The following is a 16296-nucleotide window of genomic DNA, read 5'->3' on the forward strand; positions in this document are numbered from 1 at the left end:
ATGAAACTTCAAGTTTTGCGGGATGATAAAATATGAGCACCTGGATCCAGGGCAATCTACATGGAAGCTTACAGGAACCAAGCTTCTGCACTTGTTTTCAAACCCAGAGTTTGAATCTTTTCTCTTTTTTTAAACACCCAGCCAAACTGTAGAACAAGTAAAGATGAAAGTCATTAAGGACAGCATTTATTTCTTTATTGGAAAATGTCCAAAAAAGGGCTATTAGACTAGTAAGGAGACTTTCAGATTTAATTATAACCAGACTAAAAAAGCTTAATATGTATAACCTTAAGCAAATGTGAGTCAGAGGGGACATGATTCAGTTGTTTAAGTTTATCAAAATGAAGGATGTTAATGGACAAAACTTTAGCATGGAGAGCAGGACAAGGGGTCATTGTTTCTGGTAAGCTGTTCAAATGTCAGAGAAACCTGGAAATTAGAGAAAATACTACTGCAGTAGGGTTGTGGGCACTTGGAATAACATACCAGAAGAGTTTTTAAGAGGGTCATTGATCTTCATTTAGGACTAATTAATTGACCATCAGCCTAGCTGTGCCCAGAGCCAGTTGCTGTTCCTCACCTCTGTGTTTCTATATTTGTATTTCTTCCATTTCTAAGAAGGGAAATTTGTTGCATAGTAAGGCATATGAAAAGGAAGGTCTCAAGTATTTGATGCTGTAGAGGGACATTAGTAGGGAGCATAAAATTCAACATTCTAAACAACTATTCACTTGGCATCAAACAGAACTTTGTAGCAAGAGGGTACAAAATAAGAAAATGTTCTTTCTTTTCACATTTGAAACTGAATTATAACCGTGGAAGGATTAGAAATAACAATTGCTTTTGAGACAAAGTTTGTGAGGTGTAAAGTTAAGGAGTATCAATAAACCAAAGGACAGTTTACGTTACATTGTATATAATAATTTATGAGAACCATAAAATAATATTGTTGTGAAGGTATTGGATATTGTTGCAGTGAGGTTTCTTTATAATTTAAGACATGCAAATTGAGCCAGAAATAACTCTCAAAGATTGCACGAAAGATTTTATTGAGCAATCATATTGCTTATTGTTCTCATTTGACTGTTTTGATATCCTATCGTTTTATTCCCCCCCCCCCCCCCCCGCTTGACCCTCCTGATGCTGCTGCTCTAGGGAGCAGTGTCTCCAGGTTGCGTCCATATCCTACACACACACACACCCTCATGCCTGCACACAGACACAAACACATGCATATACACGCACACACACATATACACGCACACACACACCCATGCCTAGACACAAACACGCCTACAAACACACACACACTCGTGATTTCGAAAAACATAATTTGAATTCAAGACATCAAAATTCAAATTTTTTTTTTTGTTCTAAAGAATATAATTTTTATTTATTGAGTAATATATATATCAAATCCAATTGTTTCAGTTCTGGGATGTTACAGTTCCTGCCAAAATGGAGGATACGTTGCAAGTTTCTTGTCCTGTGTGGAGGGCACAGTATACGGTAATTTTCGCCTTTTAAATTCTTTATTGTTGCATGTTTTGTTTCATTTATATTGTTATGCATTGTGATACATAATATACATCAATCAGAATGGAAAAGTTTAAAGTATGTATTTGAATGTGCTCTAATTTATTGCCAAATAATTGCTTATAACAGTTGTCTAGTAGTGAGGTCTCTCTTTTCTTCTGATCTAAGTTCAGGAAAAGTTTTGTATAAAATCTTGAATGTCAGACCCTGTATGTATTTAGAGTAACTGAAGCTTTAATGGTGGTTAATGTTACTAAATAAGAAAGTTTACAAGTCAAATATCAAAATTTTGTTTCAAATATGGACTAAAATAAGAAGTAAATTATTCCAGTAAGCATTTACTTTCTAGATTTAAGTTTGGTATAAAAAAACATTTTTCAAATTTTTTTTAAAGCTCATTCTATTGGACACTTTTACAAAGGCAACAGCAAAACTTGCTAAAAGCAGAGTTCTTCCCCTACAGAACTGGTTTCTGCCTCAATTCATTCTTCCCTTCATTGGGGAAAGCACTCTCATTAGGTGTGACCCAGCTTTTGATCAATGAAAACTTGCCCATCATGAAAAAAATGCATTAAAAATATTTCTCTTTTCTGCTACACATGCTTATATAAGTATAACATATGTTTTTACTCTTTTGTATACTCATAAATTTATATCTTTTTCTGCCATTACTTATGAAATATTTTTTGTTTTGTTTTGTTATTTAAAAAAATAAAAAAGAAAGAAAGAAGAAAACCTATTTTAGGAGTAGATAAGACTAAGAACTAATTACTGTTGTATGATTTTCATGTTTATATGATCAAATGTGCTTGTTAAGTTCTTGCACAATTATTTGCTTTCATATTTTGAAAATAACTTTGTTTAAAGTGTTGTTTCATTTAGCCTTTTGGACATGGATTACTTACTGTTGTTGTCCCTCCACTTCGCAGAGGAGATAACAGCCTCTTATTGTGGGATATGAACAATTTTACTAATGCTGTTCACAAATTTTTTGGACATTCAGATGTTGTTGTTGAGTTTGGTTGGAAGAAACCTTCAGACGGTATGTTTGTGATAACATTTAAGTTTTATTGTTCTTTTTTGTTTACGCATACTATTAATTAAAGTTTTAAATTAAGGTTTTATTTTGTTACTAATTTGATCATTTATGTGTTATTTTTCATATGAGTTGTTCAATTCAAATTCAACCTTAGACAAATGGTTTAATACATGAGAAGCAAATTATGCTTTAGCTGCCAATACTACCAGTTCATTCGGGAGACTCCCAAATTTCATTGCTTTCTCCCAAACTTCCTAATGAGATAAATTTCCCTCAAATGTTTATGGAAACAATGAAATTTCTCAAAAAAGAAATTTTTCAGTGATTAGAATTTTGAGAAAAATTGCTATGGTAAACTGATTGCGATCGCAAAAACACAAGCAAAATAATTTATACAGAGGAGATGTTCACTTTTTTAATTGTCATGATAAAACAAGAAAAACATTAGTGTAAAATAAGTCATTATGAATAATCAAACAGCTTGTTTAAATGATATTCTTACCAAGATCTTCAAATTGAAACTTATTTATAATTTTTTATTTGTATTTTTAGTGTCAAAAGATTACCAACTCATAACGTTTGCTAGGGATCATTGTTTACGGACGTGGCTTGTTGATATCAATCTACAAAAGGTAATATCATATTTAAATTATTTAAGCATGATAATATTTGATTCGTTTTATTGAGTTTTTATTAATAAAATAAATAATCTACTACCAAAGGAAAAACATTATTAAATAAGATGTTTTTTATGTTCTTAGTCTGCTCTTTAAAATTTTTGACCATTTTTAGAAATCTTTCATCAAAATCATGAATGCTAAACATTTGATTGCAAGATTAAAAAATAAAATAAAATAATGACAAAAAGAGAATTCAAAAGAAAAGCATGAAATTGATAAAACTGAAGATATAGAGTTTAATTTGTATTTTAAATACATTTTGACATAATTGAATTTGCTTATGGTAGAATCCATGTCAATTCAACAAGGGCTGTACCATAATTGTCTCGGATTTTTTTGAATTTAACATATGTTAAAATTAAAAAATTAAGAAATACCTTTTTTTTTCTTTTGTTTTGCCCAAAAAAATTTCTGGGCTGAGATACAGACTGCCTAAGATGGCTGTCTTACCATGATTTCTCACTTGGGATTTTCATCAAAATCTTTAAAGTACATTATCTCAGGAACGGTAGAATATATTTTGTTGTGGTTTGTTTTATTTAAAAGGATATTTTTTCTTGTTTAAAAACTTATGCTACATTTTGAAATGTGTGCTTTGGTTTTTTTCCACTGTCTTTTGAAAAAATAAAAGGTGAAAATAATGTTTTTGATTTTTCTCAAATATGTCAATTTCAGAAATTTTCATTTTTTTTTAGTTTATTAGTACCACTGAGCACTACATTCCCTGAAAAGGAGAGCTTCCACTTTTTCATTTAACAGATTTTAGAGGCATTTGAAAAAATGAGGGTTTTTAAGGAACTCTTTACATAATTGCAGACGTGTAAATTCAAAAAGATTTTCCACAACAAGTGGCCTGAAAACACTTTTAATTAGTTTATATAGTGAAATTTTCAGTTTGAGTCTCGACTTTATCCAGGAGTGTTATTTTTTATGAAAACTAGAACGTGGTCTCCAGCCGATTCGCTGTGTTTCCCCACGCAACCTTTCAGCATAGAGCCAAAAAAATCGTTAAGCTAAATGTTCTCACTAAATTTCATATCCTGAATAAAATGGCGACTCAAAATGAAAATTGCACTACATAACTTAATTAAGAGTGTTTTCTGGCCACTTGTTGAGAAATTTTTTTTTTGAATTTACAGGACTGCAATCATGTAAAGAGTTCCTTAAAAACCCTCATTTTTTCAAATTCCTTTAAAATCTGTTAAACGAAAAAGTGGAAGCTCTTCTTTTCAGGGAAGGTAGTGCTCAGTGGTACTAATAAACCGTAAAAAAATGAAAATTTTTGAGATTGACATATTTGAGAAAAATCAAAAACATTATTTAAAACTTTTTTTTCTTCAAAAGACTGTGGGAAAAAAAACTGAGCCGCACATTTCAAAATGTTGCTTATTTTTTTAAACAAGAAAAAATATTCTTTCAAATGAAAGAAATCGCAACAAAATATGTTCTATCATTCCTGAGATAATGTACTTTAATGATTTTGATGAAAATCCCAAGTGAGAAATCATGACAGGACCGCCATCTTTGGCGGCCTGTATCTCGGCCCAAAACTTTTTTTGGGGGAAAAAAAACGTATTTCTTAATTTTTTATGACTTTTAACATATGTTAAATTCAAAAAAATCCAAGACCATCATGTTACAACCCTTGTTGAATTGACATGGATTCTACCTTATAATATTTATAAATATGGTGCATTTTTGTCTTCAAGTGCATGCCGAGAAAGAGCTCAAAACTAAATTGATGAAAACAACCCTTTATAAATTACATAAAGCAATAAATTTCCCAGTTTTTTGAAAAATCAGATGCTCTTTATTCTATGTCTATTGTTTATAAAACACAAGGCATTATTACTACAGCTTCACTAAAAAATTTGTTTTTATGAGCAAATATCATCAATAACAATCCTTCCAGTATTTACATTTTAAGAAATAGTTCTTATGGTGTTAAAATATTGGTTTTTGTTTTTCACTTATACAGTCTTGTGGACTTAAAGTTCAAGATGATGATTTAGATATGGACATGAATGACCTACATGATGCAAATGACCAAACATCATCAACTAATGTAAAGGAAACTGAGCATGGAATGGCAAACATATCTTTGAATTCACCTGTGAACCAAAAAGAGCGAAATGGAAGTGTAACTCCTACTCCGTCAACTCCTGCTGGACCCCAAAATTTGCAGCAGGAATTTTCTCTGGTTAATTTAAATATCCCAAACATGAGTATTGATGAGGTAAGGGTTTCAATGCTAAATGAAACTACTTTGAATATTCATTGAAATATCTGTAAGTAGTGTAATTATTATTTATACTCGTAACATTTCAGTGTTCACTTTAAACACCACATATATTTATTAAAATATCTATAAGTAATGTGTAGGTATTGTTCATAATATTTTTATGAAAAATACAAGTTTGGGGGGGGGGGGGCTTTTTACTTGCTTGTAGGCAAAATTGTGTAAATTGGCCACCTCCTTGAAAACTTCTTAGGCCAAATGTTGAAGAAAAAAAAAGTTATTATGTACAAGTCAACTCACATGTCTCTGCGATTTTTTTCTTTTTGAATTCCAAGGAATTTTGGCTGATAAGCATGGATTCTGAAGATGTGCGTAGTAATGATGGTGAAGTGATACTGTAAAATCTCTTATTTTCATGAGGCTGTCTTAATCTCCAAAGTGTAAGCCTCACAATTTTTTTTTTTTTGAACTTTAAACTAGGGTTTCTAGTCTCGATCCCGAATAGCCCCGCAGGATATTTAGCAGGATTGATCCGGTGGGATTTTGCTCTCGATCCTGCGGGATTCCCAGTCCCGCAATTTTTTTAACATTCAAATTTTTTCCAGTTTTTGCCGCTCATAAAACGATTATTTTCACAATCATAATCAAAAGTTTGAATTTTCCTCCTTGTATATCTGCAAAAAGAGAAAAGGAAACTGTAATGTGTCTCATATGACCAACAATGGATTTACCATTTAAGAACACAATAAAAATAGAGTACATTTTTCTGAGAATGAATTTGTATTCTCATTCGAGACTTCAGTTTTCATACATTCAGCAAGTGAGAAAATGCTCAAAACTTATATGCATTTTTGAAAACCATCACTAAAATTTAAAATCCAGCAAATTACGCTTTAAGAAATAGAGGAAGAATATTACATATTCCAAAACCCGCTGGAGTAGCCTGAATGCAATGTTGGAGCACTTCTGTAAGCTTTACTAAATGCAGTCAAAACCTTTAAGTTACAAAAAGTGCACTCCAAAGAAGAAAGCAATGAAAAATCTGACATTATTTATACATTCAGCACGACTTTAAAAGGGATGACAGAAAGTTGTGTGAAACACAGAATGACTCGCATGACAGTTAAGCTGCTCATGTTTTTGAATTCCTCTTTAAAGTGAGAGGTAAAATTAGCGAAATTATCCAAATGCTTTTACTGATGCTACAAATAGGTGAAATGGTGAATTTAAGCAGCATTCAACTCTTGCTGTAATGAATCATATTCACTGATACGATGACCAATGTTTGTGAAGCAAAACACACATCCAAGAGGCATTGTTTTTGTCCCAAAATTCTTGAGCGAAAACCTAGCATAAGAAAAAAATCTATTTCAGAAGGCGAGGAAGTTAATGTGGATCTCCTTCAACATGTTCACATTTTTTTTATTTTAGTGAAACTAATTGCAGTGGAGCCACAGCATGTGTTTTCATCAAGCGCATTATTTTTAGAGCAAAAATCCTTTAACATCCTGCATGAATGGCACATTTTTGCTTACCAAATGATAATTGCTAATTAGGATCCGACTTCGTAGTGCTTTACAATTGCTGTACGGTATTAAGAAGCCTATTAATTAAAGTAATAAAAGCAGTCCTTCCTAAAAAGCACCACTTTTTCCATTTGACATAAAAATTTAATTTTTAGAAGAATGGGGGGAGGGAGTCAATCCAGCAGGATCCCGAGATTCCACGGGGTTGGCTTCCTACAATCCGGAAATCCCGTGGGACTGAATTCGGTGCAGAATTGGAAACCTTACTTTCAAGCCTGTTCATATAACATTTGAAAAATATGCAACACATTTGTAACATTGTCAAGATTTAATTATTTCTTATTTGCTTTCCTGTACTGGAAAACTTACAAGTTCGCCCCTTAAGTCAAATTGGATTACTAGGTTTCAAACAGTAGACGTTGAAAGAATGTTCATTGTTGTTTTTAGTTTTTATTCAGTGAGAAAATCAAGTTAAATAAAAAAAGGTGTGATAAATTTCTCAACCTACTTTCCCTCCTGCCTTATGTTCTGATCGTACTAAGTATAAAACTTGGAAAGAAGTCTCCCCCCTCCAACTGAAAAATTTAATTTTAGCCTCTCCCCTGATATGTTTCTTTGGCAGTCATGTTATTTTATTCCATTTTTTTGTTCTTTTTTTATAGATGGATGCATCAAAAAGGTCTTGTACGGTGACTATACACAATGGAAAATATGTTATCATTCTTAAACTATACTTTCCTACAACTTATCCATTTAACAATCCACCTTCTTTTGAGTTTTGCAAAGGAACTAATATTGATGATGACATGAAAAATGAAGTTCTCAGGGTAATTGCTTTTATTTCATATTAATGCTAAAACTATTTGTATGAATTATGTATTTTATGTGTATTATAATCACATATCTCATTCAAGACGAATCAAAAGCTTACTGATTTTTGTGATTTATTCTCCAAAATTTGTTTCCATGATTTTGCTGATATTTTTGTAGTTGTAATAAGGAAAAAAAAAGTCGTGCCATAAAATTGAAAGCACTAATAAATCTGCTACGCTGCGATGCAAAAATTTAGACAATTACGTTCTTCAGCTGTAGAATTTAGAATTGCAATATTAGAAATACAAAAGTCTGCAAACATATTCAAAAACTCTTTTAAAATACTATAACCAAAATACAATTGTTTGATATGCTTTAACAATACTGTTTTGGATAAAAATAGAAATTTGCTTGTTGCAAAAGTTTAGACACTATTACGAGTTTCTGTGAATTTTTTTCGTATATGCAAATTTAAAAGAGATGACATCACAGACCTCTTGTATTTAAGGTCTGCCAACGATAACACTTAGTAGTCGAGATGCCGCGAGCTGAGCAGATTAAAGCAGATGAGGTAACTAAGATTTGGCCGTTGAAAGCTGAAGGTAAGCTTGTTCCTGAAATTTCGGCTATTATTAATCGATCAAAGAAATCTATTTATCGAGTTTTATCAAGTCACTGCAATTATAAAGCAAAACGCAGATCTGGGAGGCCGCGTGTGATGAATAAACGGGATGATCGTCAGATCCAAGGACTAGCAAGTACCCAAAAAATGACTGTTCGTGAAGTTCAAAGCTCCTTGGGGCTTTCAGTATCAAAGGATACCATTCGTAGACGAATTTTGGAAACAGGGACAATGGTTCACTGCAAAATGAAAAAGAAACCAGCTCAAAAGCCACATCATAAATCACAACGAATGTTGTGGGCTCGAAATCATATGTCATATGGATCGAAATGGATATCAGTAAAATTTAGCGACGAAAAAAAGTGGAATCTGGATGGTCCAAATGGCTGGACATCGTACTGGCATGACTTACGGAAAAAACCCAGATGTTTTTTTAGTTACCGACAAGGTGGTGGCTCTGTGATGGTTTGGGCAGCGTATTGCTACAATGGACAAGTGTCTTTGACCTTTACCAGTGGTCGCCAAACATCACAGCATTACACTAAGACACTTGAGGATAATCTCCTACCATTTGCTGAGCTTATAGGGGGCCCTCAGTGGGAATTTCAGCAAGACAATGCTTCGATTCACACTGCAGGAAACACAAAATCTTGGTTAAATTCAAATAATATAAAAGTTCTCAATTGGTCAGCGTGTAGCCCAGACCTCAACCCTATAGAGACTCTTTGGGGCATCATGTGTTGCAAAGTTTACAGCAATGGTAGACAATTCACTTCTGTATCAGAACTTAAGAGATCTATTGAGGAAGTATGGTACGAAATTGAGCCCTAAACCATGCAAGATTTACTTTCTTCAATGGAAACTCGTATTTATGAACTAATAAAGAAGAATGGATGCACAAGCAGAGGTTTTAAAACTGTTTTATTTAATTTTTATTTCGTTTGTGTCTAAACTTTTGAGACAATGTTAATTTTTTGTTACAATGTAAAAACTTGTAAAATGCACAAGTCAACTTTTCATTGCTATAAAATATTATATAGTATGCATAGCACCTTAGACTAAAGTAGTCTTAGGAAAACTGAATAAATAGATTTCGAAATCTGTGTGAATTTGCTCATTGTCTAAACTTTTGCGTCGCACTGTACTATAAAATGTCATGTTATTTTAAATTATTGTTCTGTCAAAACTCCTAATTATTGCCTTAAGCATCAACTGTAAAATCAATTTTTAATTGCAGTACTATTTAAACATATAGTTATGCTAAAGTTTTATAATTTCTGTGTCAAATTTTGTCTTGAACAATTTTTGCAAACAAGTGCAAAAGAAAAAGACAATTTAAAATTATTCCAAGAAATATAGCAGTAATACCAAAAGCAAAAACTAAATTTATACCAGTTTTATGTACTAGATCAGCGGTTCCCAACCGGTGGTTCGCGAACCCTCTTGTAATAACGAAGTTTTAACATGCCTGTTTCTGATAAAGTTTTATCTTCAAGTAGTTTCAAGCAAATTCTGCTCCTTTTTTATTCATTTGTCTGACACACATTCAAGACTCTTAGCATGAAAATATTTGCATACACCTGACATATTTTACATTTAAATAATTAGTCTGTCATTACGAAGTGTCGGTTTTAGCACTTCCATTGAAAATGATAGCCGTGAAGCCATCCTGAAAAAGCTCTACTTATGAATACAATTCACGCAGATGAAAGAATTTGAAAGCATTCATTTCCTTCGAAGTGTTGTATTGGGAAGATTGATTAAACTTGATGAAAACATTACATGGGCCATATGCGAATGTCTAAAATTGTTTTGATGTTTAGTATTTCTTCACCATTTGAGTTTGCCGAAGAGCTATCCCTCTTTTCTTGTGTTGAGTCCTGGGCGGCGCCGTCCCTATGTGCAAGGTCCTACGGCGCACCACGGTGCCAGGGTCAAAAAGGCGGCTAGCTCTACCTATCAAAATTGCTCCAATTGGAGGAAAAAATCTTTGACCAAAAAATAAAATTGAACTTTTCATTATGTCTAACTGGTGGCAAAAGAAATTATACTGCTCATTGAAACAAGCAAGTCATCTCGCTGCCTACCTCTAAAAGGAAAAATTATTGTCTTGTGTTTTAAACATGCTCTTCAAAAGCGCTATCTTTTAGACTGAAAACACGTGGTACTAATTATTGCACACATTAGCATTTTTCTTCGTAATGTGGAGCCATCAGTACTATTTGGGTATGTCTATAGTACGCAAAGTCAAGCATACGAGGCGCAAGAACTTTGCTACTCCCCAAAGGTTCGTGTGGTCGATGGCATAGCCAGGATTTCATTTCGGAGGGTGTCTGACTATTATATAAAGATAAAAAAAAGAGAAAAACCTATCCAATACCAGATGTCTTCAAATCTGATTTTGCTAAAAATCAGATTTGAAGGTAATATTTCTAATTTTTTAAACCGTTTTTAGACATTCTTAGATCATGCTTTGACTTTGAAGTTGCTTCTTACCAGGAGGAATAATTGTCCTTAGTCGTAACCTCATTTTGTTTTGTCAAATCTTTATATTTTTTTTCACGAAAAAAAGAGGAATACATGTATGTTTTCAAATTCGATGTATCCTTGCTTTATATAAGAAGTAGAGGAAATATATAGAATTCTATGCACTCAGATGCACGTTTTTTTGCACTATGCAGGACAACTATGTAAAAAAAGAGATATTTTCTAGCTTTGAAGTTTCAACGACTGGCTGGATCCACCTTTGGTTACGCCACTGCTTGTGGTGAATATGTTGTAAAAAATGAGTGCAAAACGTATTTTTGTGATTTTTAACTATAGTTCCTGGTAATGTGGTAATTCGACTGCTTCATGTTATCACACATAAAAATATGGTAAGCACATTTGCAAAATATTTATTTGTGCGTATTATTTATATAATAGAAAATTGCCCGTCATTTTATGACGGGTGAAAATTGCTTCTACGTTTGAATGAAGCCACTGCCTGTTTGGTGATATTTTGATAATTGACATTTTAACACTAAATCCACTCAATTAACCCTAAACTCCAGTAGGTAGCATTCATTGTTGACCATTTTTTCATTTCTTCATTATTCTAAAATGTCAGCATTGCCAGTAAAACTGTTAACGGATCGAGTTCAGCCTTGTCAAAATAAAGCCTTTCTCCTCATGTTAAACATTACCAAAACATATTATCAAATGATCATGCCGTGGCTCGAGTTTCATTGATGAAACACGCGGGTTACTCGATCATTGGCTATTATTTATATGAGGTTGTAGACAATAACTTAGGTTAATGTCTTAGTTCTGTTACTGTTAAGTAACAACTCCACCAAAAGTCCCCCCCCCCTCCTCGCTCTTTTCTTCAACTATTTGCATATTAAATTTTAAAAAAAGCTTTGGAAAATATATTTAATTTAGAAATTAAATTCAGTGCCTTTTTAACAATTCTATACTTTAGAATAACTTATTTTGCAGGGAAAAAAAATTAAATTTCAGTTTTTTAGGTCAAATATCCTGTTTATTATTATGCTCCTCTTTAGACATATAATCAGCATTCTGTTGTCATGTTTTGACATGCATAATAGTTGGATTAATTATTCATCGATTAGAAATTAGAGAGACTTTTAGAGCAGCGTTAACTTAAATAGTAAGATATTTTCTTTTTTTTAAATGCATCAGCATATCAGATGAGCCCCTGAACTCGAAATAACTTCGAGATATGAAGTAAAAACGTACACTGCATTCCAAACTTGAATCTTTACTCTTTGTTTTTTTTATAAATTAAATTTCAAACATGTTTTTCTACACTATATTTGCAGGGGTGCCCACCCCATCTAAGAGCAAGGGCGCCCCTCCTAAATATCACAACAAATCCCCCAAAATCAAGAGCCTCCCCAAAGAAAGTGAAAAATACCCCCCTCCCTTAAAATTTCAATGGCGCAATCTGCACCATGTCCCTCCTAGGTAAGCACCCCTGATATTTGTTTACAAAACCTCACTCCAGGTATTAACTAGATTTTCCTCGAATGTAACTGCATAAATACGCTCAAAAGACATTTGCATGACTGTGGTGATCAGACTTTGGCGCGGGCCTGATTGAGTCAAAAATGCATAGAAGTGAGACTACCGTTTACTTCGAGCTTTATTGTTGAAAAAGGGAAAGAATGACTAGAAACCTAAAAATACCACAGGAAATACGAAAAATCAGATGCTATAGAAATTTTTGTGGGTGAAAGTTTGACAGTGTGAGAATTACGCAGTAAAAAAAAAATAACAGAATTTAACCATGCAACCTAATTAGCTCTATATGTAAATAAAGAATTTATGAAATTTGTGTAGAAAATGTCTCTTGTAGTAAGTAGGCTTAAAAATATTTGTTTTGCTAAAAATTACCTTTTGTGTAAAAATTAGAGTAAATGTGTATGTTGAAAATAGACGCTTCTATTATTTTCAATATATGCATTTTACTCCGTGCTGATAGCATAATTACAAAAAAATTTTCAACAATCAAACGATTAATGTATGCAGCATATCTTTATCAAACAGCTAGGCTCCTAGTCCTTTTTAAGAAGACTTAAACCTTGAGACTTTTTCATTTTACTGTAAGAAAAAAGTTCATTTAGTTAATCTGAGACAGTTCACAGAAAGGTATTTTAAATATCATCCTCTAATTGACTTCTGATTAAGTGATAATATTGATAAATGTACCCTTGTGGCAGAAAAATTTCAGCCAATCTTTGAACCTCTTTGTACCACAAATATCACATTTTCAAAATATTTTTATAGTTGATTAAAGTTCAACACAGAATAATCACTGTGTTTATTGTTTGATGAATTTATTTTGCATTTATTTTTTAGTGACCATTTTAGTTCGTAGCAATATTTGTAATTCTATATTTTGCAATTATGTTTTCGTTCTTGTTATAAACTATGGAGCAGCATCTAACGAAAAAAAAATCTCCCAAATTTTATTGTCTGTGTGTGTGTGCACTCGAGAGCTTTTTTTTTTTTTTTTTTTTTGCTTGTTACTTATTACCTTTAGTACAGTAAAATTAGGCCAAAAAATTGCCAAACCCAAACATACAAAAAAAAAAAAAAGTTTAAACCTGTTGCAAATTACTTCCAGCAAGAAGGGGTAAAAAGTCACAGCATTTTGCACATTGGGTTTGGGGGAAAAGGGGGGGGGGCAAAATAATCCTCTTTAAAAAAAAAATTTTATTTCTTTAAAAAATTACTCAAAAATTGCAGAAATCACACTCTATAATAGTAAAATAATAAACTCTAATAGACAAAAAGTCTTATTAACAGGAGTGCTCCCCCTGGTGGGGGGGGGGTCCATCGCGTAGATTGTGTCATTGGAATTTTTAAGGCAGTTTTTTCAAGGGGTATTTCTTTCTTTTTTGAGGGCTTTTATTCAAGATGGGTACTATGTAACACTTAAGGGGTGCCCCAGTGCTTTGGGGGGGGGGCTATAATTTCCATTCTAAAATCGGCGATTGCTGAGAAGTTTACGAATTTATTTCACCGGTTTCAAACTTTTCCAAAGTAGAAAATGCCACACAATGATACAGTAATGTCAGAAGGTTCTAAAATGATCTAAGCAAGCTCAGTAACCAATTTAGTTGTGACCAGAGTTATTTAACTGTTTGGAGCGCTGGGGGGACATCTAAAACTAAATCGCTTTGCAGCACAAAAAATAAAGTACAAAGTCACCGTAAAGGGGAATCAACCGAAATCGCCAATAGTGAGATGGGCAGTGCTGCAATTCTGCACCCTCTAAGTTAGTGGGAGTTCTCGTTTGCAAACACCAAGCTGCCTCTCTTTTATGCAGCCGGTTGTGTGAATTATGCTAAATATGAGCACGTACACTTGCAACAATGTCTGAAACTTTTGAGTTCATTATGCCATAAAAAAAATTTGATAAAGGTGTTACATCAGGCTACCCAACGATCCAAGGTAGCGACAAATTATGGTGGTCCAGAACCTGTAGTGATTAAACGATCGAGCAAGTCTTGATGAGAATAATGAGCAATACAACAATAGAATGCTAAATATTTACACTTTTTGTCTCTCAGTTTGGAGATCACAATCCGTTTCTAATGTCACCAGAAGTTTCTTCCCTCTCTAACAGTGGTATTGCTCGCTGATACTGTTCGGTTTGCTGATAATAAGGTGAGTTGTGATGAGGCCTTTATTTTTAAGGTAGTAACATAAAAGGGTATTGAAGGCAAAAAATTTAGCGGCATTTTTTTGTAAAGGAAGTATGCAGTTAAGTATCTAGCCTCTGTTACGATTAGTTACTATCAGTAAAGATGTGCTAACTCAAACCAGCTTTTACACCGAATGGTATGTACAGTTAAAATGCAATGACAAGTTGCTAAAAAAAATTTCCAGTGCGAGTTATGCACTTCGGAGAAATCATTTGAAAACTCCAGTTCTGATGGAGAGTTTATAGTCTCAATCTGATGACATATTTGATGTACGCATGTATAGATAATGTAAACTAAAAATTTTGTTTTAAAATACAGCAAAAAAAAAAGCAAAGTAATATAAGGGAAAAAAATTTAGCGTAATTTTTCTGACCATTGAATAAAATGTGCCACCAGAGAGGGAGGGGGGGGGGTAATCTTAAAGTATATTATTTCATTTTGGGAGGTGGAGCCACTGTTATTGTGGGGGTGGACAGTCCCGATTTAATGCATTGTAAATTTGCATGAAATCATACTTCTACTTGAAATGAAAAGGAGGGGGGGGGGGAAATTGGGGTATCATTTTATTTGGGGGGGGGATGTAGCTTTGTAAGGAGGTGCGCCATCGCTTTTGGAGGATGGACATGCTTGATTTCTAACTTGAAATTTGCATGAACAAGTATTTCCACTTGAAATGTATTTAGGGGGTTTCGGGGCATAATGCTTCGTTTTACAGGGAGAGGGGGACGATGTAGCATTAGTGGGTTGTGTCATCCCTTTTGGGTAGTAAAAACATTTAATTTAATGCTTCTAAATTTAGTATGACATAATATTCCCACTTGAAATGTACTCTAAAAATTCCGAAAAAATACCCAAAATAGCAATTTTTAGATGCTTTCCATTCCGAAACCCGACGCACAATGGGGTGGGATTTTTTACCTATTCTTATTAGGAGGGTAATAAACAATTTGCAACTGGTTTAAACTTTTTTTTTTTGATGCTTGGGTTAGACCCCTATTTTCACTGTACTACTAGTGCCCAAGGGGGTCCACCAACTTCTTTCGGAGTTTGGAAAGGGTTCGCAAGAGGGAAAAGGTTGGGAACGGCTGTACTAGATCAATGATTAAAATTGTGTATTAAAATTTTTCAACAAACAAAAGTTTTATTAAACATTTTTAAAAATACATTTAATGTGAAAAATCTATTGAACAGTCAGAATTACCTGTGTCATTTTATGTTAAAAAGTTCACATATAGTGCAAAATGCATAATATACAATCTGTTTAAAATACCAAGCATACTTTTGATATAGGGCAGATTTTGCATTATATTTCTGAAAATCTGTATACTAGAGAAAGTTATTCATTGTAAAAACTGTTTCATCTTTCTTTTTTATATCACTTTAATGAAATTTTATTTATATCTTTTAAGTTTGTATTTTATCATCTCTAATTTGATATACAAACAGATAGTTATCATAATTCTTTGTTGGCAAAGTTTTAAAAACTTTTTTTTCTGTAATAGGTCTTAAAAATGATGTCACAACAGCAAGTGAAGAGGAATAGAAATTGTTTGGAACCCTGCCTTCGTCAAGTTGTTAGCACTTTAGACACCTTAATAGTAAATTTCTTTCTTATTTAATAGAAAT

General features: G+C 33.0%; 1 protein-coding gene across 1 annotated transcript in view; it reads left to right on the top strand.

Annotated features, from left to right (window-relative positions):
• Positions 1–16296, top strand: part of LOC129225503 (GATOR complex protein WDR59-like) — an 80398-nt gene that overhangs the window by 27530 nt on the left and 36572 nt on the right. The window contains exons 9-14 of the mRNA XM_054859931.1: positions 1432–1509; positions 2419–2578; positions 3128–3207; positions 5234–5491; positions 7683–7847; positions 16173–16268. Of these exons, the coding sequence (XP_054715906.1) occupies positions 1432–1509; positions 2419–2578; positions 3128–3207; positions 5234–5491; positions 7683–7847; positions 16173–16268 (837 nt within the window). The remainder of the gene's footprint in view (positions 1–1431; positions 1510–2418; positions 2579–3127; positions 3208–5233; positions 5492–7682; positions 7848–16172; positions 16269–16296) is intronic.

The sequence above is a fragment of the Uloborus diversus genome, chromosome 7, assembly GCF_026930045.1.
Source record: "Uloborus diversus isolate 005 chromosome 7, Udiv.v.3.1, whole genome shotgun sequence".
Classification (NCBI taxonomy): Eukaryota; Metazoa; Arthropoda; class Arachnida; order Araneae; family Uloboridae; genus Uloborus; species Uloborus diversus.